The sequence below is a fragment of the Sapajus apella genome, unplaced genomic scaffold (genome assembly GCF_009761245.1).
Source record: "Sapajus apella isolate SASKATOON/1434 unplaced genomic scaffold, GSC_monkey_1.0 scaffold9, whole genome shotgun sequence".
NCBI classification, from domain to species: Eukaryota; Metazoa; Chordata; class Mammalia; order Primates; family Cebidae; genus Sapajus; species Sapajus apella.
This window is the reverse complement of record NW_022436949.1, coordinates 414,849-424,094: the sequence shown is the minus strand read 5'-3', so window position 1 is coordinate 424,094 and position 9,246 is coordinate 414,849. Positions and strand designations below refer to the sequence as shown.

The window sequence follows — 9,246 nt, the reverse complement described above, 5'->3', positions numbered from 1 at the left end:
TACTCTCTCATAATTTACCCAAACATACACTTTACTTCTCCATAAAAACCTTTAATGTTAAAATTTCACATCTCCGCAATCCGAGTAACTTAAAGAGACTTCTAACCATGAAAGCAAATTAAACGTTCACTTCTCCATTAGAAAAAAACAAAGCCGGACTAAGTAGAGAGAGCATGTTAAGTGTTTATATGCAGTTTTTTACTCCTAATGGTAAAGTTCATCGTAATTTAAATGCCAAAAGGCTAATTTAATCAATTTTAAGTGATCTCATATCTGCAATCCATATGAAATGTAATTAAGATGAGAAAAATAGGTATTGGGCTTCTACAATTAACTTGAAATTAACATTAACAAAATTCAGCTTTGGTATTTAAGACAGAAACAGGTAAGTTTATTAGAGCATAATTTCAATACTTACTATCTAATTTTTGTCCTTCTATAAGAGTTTCTAGAGCAGCAGCATAGTTTTTTTCATGGTATTCACATATTCTGCATGAATATATTTAAAACAAATTAAGACACACACAAAAGAGTTGGAAAATAGCTTTCTTTCTAAATAAAAAAACTTAGTATTTTCTACTGTTGAAAGAAAAAATTTTATATGCTAATAAACCAACAGACTAATATACTGTTAACATCTAGTACAATTCCTAGTAAAATTCAATTTTAGAACACAGTTCAGAAGAAATCTGTCTTTAAAATTGTACAGACTTGCTCATTCCAAAATGTAATTATACAAATGGATAAAAGAAGTTTCTTATTTAAAGAATAGCTATACTTATCAACAGAAACAAAATAAGATATAAAGATATAAAGTACAGAGCTTTCATAGCATTAAATGTAGCCTATTCAGTTTGGCTGAATAGGATGTTCTTCAGTCAATCAAATATAGTATAATTCCAAATGATTAAAAAAAAGGAATGTGAAATCTTATCAGTTTCATCTGTACCTTGCAATTACTTCAATCATCAATATTTTAAAATTTACTAAGTATAGATCTCTTATCACATACTATGGTTAACAAAATAACAAAACCGTAAGTTGTATTTAAAACTGAATCGTATCTCTGCTATACAATATATAAATACAGAATTTTACTACTTATATAAAACTTGCAATGAACTCATTCAACAAATTAAACACCTACTATCTATACCAAGCTCAACAATTAGAGTAGCTACTGCATACCCTTTTCTCAACATAGCAGTGGAATTATTTGGATTGAGTTCGAGAGACTTCTTTGCATCAGCAACAGCAACTACGCAGAAAAACATGGGTTTTTAGTCAATTATTTACAGATCCTAGCAAATACACACAACATATGAATCAGTTTTAGATTTCTAAGTTTTCGAGTTGCTAGAAATGCCAAATGGTTTTAAATTAGGAAAACTAATACAAGATAGAATTCAAATAAATATTACTTTTGTACCTTCCTTTTGGCTTAACATTTAGCTTCTTTCCTAAAGCTCTTCAGTCAATGAATACAGCTGTGTCTCAAAATTTATCTCCTTGTCTCATTAACATCATTTACGTCATTTGACTCAAAGTATTCAGTTTTTCCCTCTTCAGATTCTTGATCAGAATAATTTTTTAAAGTTACAAAATACAGAAATACATTACTCTTTAAATATAGGTGGTCTTGTTACATTGCCTAGGCTGGTCTTGAACTCCTGGGTTCAAATGATCCTCCTGCTTTGGCTTCCCAAAGTGTTGGGATTACAAGCATAAGTCACCATGCCTGGCCACATTCTTTTTTATATTAAAAAAATACAAATAAGCATTTCATTTTAATATTGTCAAATAGTAAATGTGTTGCTGTTTTTTTTATCAGCATACCCATTAACTACAAATTAAATCTGTATACATTCTCCACCCAACGAAGGAAAAGAGACATCCAAAATTTCAATGGGTGTTGCTCAACATGTCTGTCACATTTGACCTACTTTACCTCCTATAAAAGACCAATTTAAAAATTCTCAAAGACAATCTTTATTTGATTAATTTGTCGTGGGTAAAGTGCATAAGTAACTTATTAAAAGCAGGCAATATACTTTGTAAGAAAAGTTACCACAGTAATTCCCAAGAAGAATGTGGCAATAAGCTCTTTGACAATAATATTGTGCATCATCTGGTTTCTGTTCCAAAGCCTTAGTCAGCTCCTACAAAAATAAACACGTTGAGTGTCAGTAATAGTTTTCAAAAAGCCATCAAATTCTAATTAAAACATAATTTTTACTCAAATAACTTACTGTCAGAATCTATTTGGAGGAAAGATAATAGGGATATAACCTTGGAGTTTTTCTTTATCATACAATCAGTATCTCCCCCACTTCTCCTGCCCTTCCTCCCAAAAGTAGACAATCTAATGTAGTATCTCTGTACCGTAAAGCATTTAGTTCCTGGCATGTAGAACTCAATAAATGGTAATTATTATCACCTCATATATTCTGAAGAGTTTGTTATATGCACTGGCCATTACAGATTTTCTCCAATTTGGAGAAGATTCAAACACCATATAGAATTTGAGATTCCCAGAAAACGTGAAGCTGTTCAATAAAAAAAAGACTGGAAGTTAAATCTAGCACTGAGGGAGGTTAAGACAATCAATACATATACAATCAAGTTTACCTGACCCTCTCCCATCCTTTATCAATAGCACACGACTCTAATAAAACCCAACTAAACATTCTGTTCAAATCCTACAATCTAATAGATGGCTATGTCAACTACCAAGAGTTAACATTAGAGACACTGAAAGTTTTTCAACCTGTGTAGTCACAACATATAGGTGTGGTAGCTGGAAAAATCATGATGCAAAAGATTATACAAATAGGGAGATCAAGGACAACTGCAGGAACACTTTTTATTTTCTGCCAACTGCCTACAAATTCTAGGGATGTGGTAGTTTTCTTAAATGGTAAAATTATTTCAATTGCCACATATGTCATTGACTTTGCTTTAACCTAGTAGTGTGACTCTCAGAAAGTAACATATACAGATGCTCCTCAACTCACAGGGGGTTACAGTCAATCAACAGAAAGTGTGGCTCAAACCAAAAGAGCAAAGAAGCTTTAAGATGCTACTTCAAGGGTCTCACTATGTAGCTTGCAGGCTGTTACAAGGAATTTGTACCTTAGGTGTGATGGAAGGGCATGGAAAAGTTCACTGTTAGTAAGAGAAAGAGATAGTCCTATTTACCTTTTTTTTTTTTTTATGTCATTCTGGCTGCAGTATAGTGAATACATGATCACATCAGGACTGGAAACGGAGACTTCTTGGGAAACTACTACATTAAGTCTAGGCTAGAAAAGAATCTTAGCCACAGAGGTGAAAAGAAATATACTGAGTTGGAATATACTAGAACCAACAAGACTTGCTAATGGGTGAACATGTGGGATAAGAGAAATTGAACATGACTGCAGGGTTTTGGGCTTGCCTAGATCTGTAACTGGCATCCAGTAAGCACTTAACGAAAAGTATTGCTTTCTCTCCTCGCAGACTTTTTTCAGCCTTTTCCCCAGTCTCTACTTTGACCTCATCTCCTTTACCACAGAATATGAAAATATTTGCCTCTCTATAGTCAATCTTCTCAGTCACTAATAACCCCTTATCAAATCCAATTGATTCCTACTGACTTGATCTCTCTGTAGCCCTTGACAATAACAATAAGGCCTTTCGGCTTACCATTCTGTTGCCTCTTAAAAACTAATGTTTTCCTTGGGTTCAGTACTTAAGACTTCTTCCCTTCCAGAAAAATCCTTTGATTCCTTAACTATTGGGGACTTCACATACGTGTTGATGTATGCTGATGACTCAAGTTTATCTTGAGCCTAGACAGTGCTTCTGAGCAACATCAGCATATAGTTTTTTCTAGGCTTTACCTGAAATGTCCCAAAGGCAACTCATATACAAACACTGACAATCTAAAACTACTTTCTCTCCTCCAACCTATTCCCCCATGCTGACTGCAATCTTCTAACATGCTACCTAAATGAATGGCACCAATTCCTACTGCATTCCCCCAGCCAGAAACTCAGGAGTCATCCCTTATATTCCAATCGTCACCAAGATCAGTGCATTATACATGAAACAACTTCCCTCCATGCCCTCAATCACTGCTCTACATGCAGATATTCATCTTTGACATGGTCTGCACCATTATCTTCCTGCTATCCACTATCCCTTGTGCCTCCTCCAATTCATTATCTACTCTGTTTTTAAAGGTTTTGTAATTCAGAACATTTCATATCCTTCCTCCAAATTCTTCACAGATCTCCATGATCATATGATAAAACCGAAAACCCTGTGCTAGGATTTAATGTCTTTGATGGTCTGGCCTCTCTCCACTTATCCAGGCTTTATCTCCTAGCTCTTGCCTCTTCACACTTTATGATCTAATATTACTGAACAACTTGTATTATTCCCAAAACAGAACAGCCACGCGCCAGGCACTGTATTAAGCATATGGAGTACCCTCACTTATCTTCACAATAACCCTTTCAAGTAGGTCCTATTTATTCCCATTTGATAGATGAGAAATCTGCTCTGGAGTGTTGACAGGAACTTTACTGAAGTTACACGGTTATCATAAAACCAGAATTTTGACCTAAGAGTTTCTAACTCGAGAGCCTGGGCTCTTAACCACCATGTATACTGGGCCTCAAACCAATCTCAAAATTCACACATTTTCTCTCCTTACTGAATTCCAACCTCCTCTATAAAGTTTTTAACACCCTCAGTCAGCTTCTATTCTTCCATGCTCTTTTATACACAATCCCGTAACAGGAGTTAATTCTATTTTAATGGTCTGTTGACTACTCTGTCTTTCCACTAGATTGAAAACTCAGTGTAGTCTTTTTATCTTTAGACTCCTGATTTCCAGTGAAGCATTCACCACTAATGCCCATTCTTTGTAGAATGAATGAAAAATGTGAAACAGCTTATAAGAACATTTCTCTTTTATTCCTAATTGGATGATCTTATATAAAATATATACATTTTAACATGATACCAACTGACCTGAATCCCAAATGGCTGTTAAAGTAGCCCTTGGGAAATCCAAGGGAAATACACTCACACTCACTAAAGTTTGAGCCCTACTTACCATTACCAGTCATTTTATAATTTACACTGACCTGTTCATCTTGTGAGGTCATCTCACAGGTTAAAAAGAACATTTCTGGCCGGATGCAGTGGCTTACGCCTGTAATCCCAGCATTTTGGGAGGCCAAGGTGAGCAGATCACGAGGTCAAGAGATCAAGACCATCCTGGCCAACATGGTGAAACCCCGTCTCTACCAAAAAATACAAAAATTAGCTGGGTGTGGTGGCGCGCACCTGTAGTCCCAGCTACTCGGGAGGCTGAGGCAGGAGAATTGCTTGAACCTGAGAGGCAGAGGTTGCAGTGAGCCGAGATCGCACCACTGCACTCCAGCCTGGAGTCTGGCAGAAAATGAGACTCTGCCTCACAAAAAAAAAAAAAAAAAAAAGAACATTTCTTAATACAACTGGTTCTTATCATCATCATCCTCCCCACACTCAAGGTTTCTGATTCCAGGTCTGGAGTGGGTCCTGAGAATTTGCATTTACAATGTTTATGCTGCAAGTGATCTGGAGATCACACCTTTGAGGACCACTGTTGTATAGCACTAGACTAAAATTCAGGAAACCCGTGTCCTGAGGCTCCCCTTCTGCCTGTAACTGGTATGCACATCTATGACAGATCATTTGGATTTATTCTGTTTTCTCTCTTAAGAAATGGGGTCTCTTTAGGTTGCCCAGGCTGGTCTTGAGCTCCTGACCTCCTGAAGTGGTAGGATTACAGGCGTGGGCCTCCATGCTCAGTCAGGTCTCTTGTTCTGTACACTGAAAAGGAAAGATAAGAAGTACTGGACTACATGAGTCTTAAGGACTTTCAATAATTTGCACTTCTAGGCAGGGCGTGGTGGTTCACACCTGAAATCTCAGCACTTAAGGAGGCCTTGGTAGGTAAATCATGAGGTCAGGAGTTCAAGACCAGCCTGACCAAGATGGTGAAACCCCGACTCTACTAAAAATACAAAAATTAGCCAGGCACCTGTCTGTAATCCCGGCTACTTGGAAGGCTGAGGCAGCAGAATCGCTTGATCCTGCGCAGCAGCAGAGGTTGCAGTGAGCTGAGATCACATCACTACACCCCTGCCTGGGCGACAGAGTGAGATTTCAACTCAGAAAAAAAGAATTTGCACTTCTCATGAATTGCCAGGTGATGCTGATGCTGCTGGTCCAAGGGTCACATATTAAAACGAAGTTACTAATGCTAGCCACGTGACTGTTCTAGGCACTTCTTCTCCTAGGTACTCACAACCAAAATAAATGCATGTGTTCACCAAAATACACATACAAGAGTATTCACAGAAGCTTTATTTATGCTAGCTAATAACAAGAAATAACCCAGATGTCCACTGTTGGAAAAAACTGTGCTGTGTTTCCATCTATACAACATATACAATTATACAATGGAGTATTACACAGCAACGTAAAAGAACTACCACGTCGCACAATATGAATGTATACTCACGTAATGATGAAAGCAAAAACATTCAACAAAGCATCTACTAAGCCTACATTCAACAAAGCATCTACATTCAACAAAGATTCTGTTTATGAGTCAAAAACAAGCAAAACTGATGGTGATGGAGGTCAAAATAGGAGTCAGCAGGACAGTAAGAAAAATTACTGGCTGAGGAGTATGAAGGTGCATTATGAATGGTGATACTCTGTATCTTGATCTGGTGGTGTACACACATGTAAAAACTCATCAAACTGTAGACTTAAAATCTGGGTTATTTACATGATTCATGATGGAAAATGACAATAAAATTCATTATGTTAATATCCTTTAAAAGCAACTTTTACATAAACTGGATTTCTAAAGGAAGCAGGTCTAAGAGGACAGTAACAAATGTAAACTTAAAGTTAATAGCTGTCTAGCTAATATAAGAAATTATGGAGAAAAATTCTTAGTGCTTCCTTTAACATTATTCCCAAACTAATCCCAGAAGCCTTATTCCTGGTTTCTAAAGGTCTATATATTTAGATGTAAAAAACATATCATATCTGGACCCTAAAAGGCCTTACAGGACCTGGAGCTCCTGGTTTCCTGTCCGACCTTATCTCTTAATCAAATGGGCCCTCGAATACACAGGCCAAATTCATTCTTAGCTCGGGATCTGCACTGGCTCTTGGTCCTGCCTGGAATGCTCTTTCCCCAAAGCTTCCAAGTTAACTCCCTTGTTCCTTCAGGTCTCCGCTCCAAGACCACCTCAACGGAGGCTGTAGTACCATGTGGCACATTTATAAGTCATAGCTAGAAAAGATGCTGTCTTGCCTTAAATTGTTATACTTTCTTATGTCAGATCATAACAACAATACAGGGTTTCTTTCCTCTTTTCTGTGATTTAACGCAAAGAAAAACCTCCTGGCTAAATTCTGTGATCTTCAGGCGCTCCTTTAATTGTTGCTCTTTTACATTCCTTTACAGCTTTATGGTTTGTCTTCACTGCACACCGACAAAAAGTGATTTCTAGGTTAGCTAAGTATATAACCGAGACTTTAATCCACAGCAATCAGCGCCTTTGCACACAGCAACTCCAAAAAACTTTTTGACAAATACACATATGAGGGAATAATGAACTGTGACAAAACATCTGGAAAGTTTCAGGGACGTAAGAGAAAAGATTTTTGTTTCAGTAGACTGACTTCATGCCGACACTTTTACATAAGAATGGCAAGAATGACTGTCAAACGAAGTAATTAATTTCATCGAGCCCAGAGTCCCCCTTCTCTTCTTGTCACAAATGCCATTACAAAAAATCCTTCCAGCCCAACTACAGATGCCAACCATGCTCCCAAGAAATAGAGGAGAAGATTTTTCTCAGGAGCTGGAAGAATGCAAGAGTCTGTGAGTGGAAAAAGCAAGATAGGAGCCTAGGGTAACGCGGCTACCGTGGGACAGAGAAAGGAGACCGAGATCTCAATACCCGAGCTGAGACGCAGCATCAACAGGAGCTCGGTTCCCTGTCCCGCGGTGCTGGGAGAAGGCGGGTCAGCCGGGACCCGAAGCGGCCCAGTTCCCCTAAGTAGAGTGGTGGAAGCAGAAATGAGCTCTCACCTCTAACGCCGCCTGGGGGTCCTCGTCGATTAGACCATCCGAGAAGCTCTGGAAAAACCTGTCAGGAAAACAACGACTTCAGCAGGGCTCACTACCCAAGGAAAGGGGGATAAAATAAACAGCAAAGGGAAAGAAAAACACGCACCTCCGGGATGTTGCAGATCCTGCTGCAGCCGCCGCCATCCCTCGTAGTCACTGTTGCTGCCGCGAGAGCTGCTACTATCGCGGTTACCACCTCCGCCACCGCCCAAGGGGGAAACTTCTGGAGAAACACCAACTGAGCTTCCGTTCTAAGTAGCCAACGAGCAGCCACGCAGCGTGCTACTAGCGGGACGGGAGGCAACTTGCGGGCGCGGGGCCGGCTGGGACAGTGGAGGACCGATTCCTTCCAGCCCGCCCCGGGGCCCACGACCAGCACACGCAGTCCCCGCCCCTCGCAGCCATGGTTACGGAAGCCTGGGACCTACACGTTCACCCTCTCTTTCACCGCACCCACGCCGGCGGGCACTTCCACAGAGCTTTCAGGAGTAGTAGCTTAGAAGCACTTTTGTAACGTACTGTCATTCCTCAGGAACGTGTGGTGGTTAGGGACGTTTGTAGATCGGTTAATAATGCAAGCTACTGCGAGCTCCATTTTCCCTAATTTTTAATCATGGCTGCCACAGGCAGCCAAGCCCTTTCGTCTCCGTTACGTCGTTCGCGTTTGCGTGGTCTCTTCCGGGAGCAGAGGCCCGGATGGCGCGTCGATTCCCGCGATCGCTGGGTTGGGAATCCTAAACGGTTGTTACTCGCCGGAAGTCGTTCCGCCCTAATATTGGTCTAAACGCCATCTGGTTGCTGGGGCTACGAGCCAGGCGCCGGTACTATTCTGTTCCCCGCAACTCCACAGGCCAGGCTTTCTTTAGTGGGCTTCCCAGACCAAGAAGTAAAACCTTTTCCATCGTAAGGTACCGAGGGTCGGTACCTGAAGTTATCTCAGTGCCGCTTTGTTTCCTCCTCAGTAGGTCAGCCCTCCCTCAGCGCCCTTTGATCCACGCAGATCGGATGGAGAAAGCTGCCCGCACGTTCCAGGGATGAGGGCAGATTGGGAAGCG

General features: G+C 40.0%; 1 protein-coding gene across 2 annotated transcripts in view; it reads right to left on the bottom strand.

Annotated features, from left to right (window-relative positions):
• The window catches only part of SUGT1 (SGT1 homolog, MIS12 kinetochore complex assembly cochaperone), a 38,243-nt gene extending 29,444 nt beyond the window's left edge, over positions 1 to 8,799 (bottom strand). The window contains exons 1-5 of one of the 2 annotated variants that reach the window (XM_032277308.1): positions 8,298 to 8,799; positions 8,153 to 8,210; positions 2,069 to 2,159; positions 1,189 to 1,258; positions 419 to 489 (exon numbers count right to left, since the gene is read on the bottom strand). In XM_032277308.1, coding sequence (XP_032133199.1) covers positions 419 to 489; positions 1,189 to 1,258; positions 2,069 to 2,159; positions 8,153 to 8,210; positions 8,298 to 8,335 — 328 coding nt within the window. In that variant the 5' untranslated portion in view covers positions 8,336 to 8,799. Of the gene's footprint in view, positions 1 to 418; positions 490 to 1,188; positions 1,259 to 1,429; positions 1,689 to 2,068; positions 2,160 to 8,152; positions 8,211 to 8,297 lie in introns of those variants that run through there. The other variant, XM_032277309.1, reaches the window with a different exon arrangement.
• Between the last annotated feature and the right edge of the window lie 447 nt (positions 8,800 to 9,246).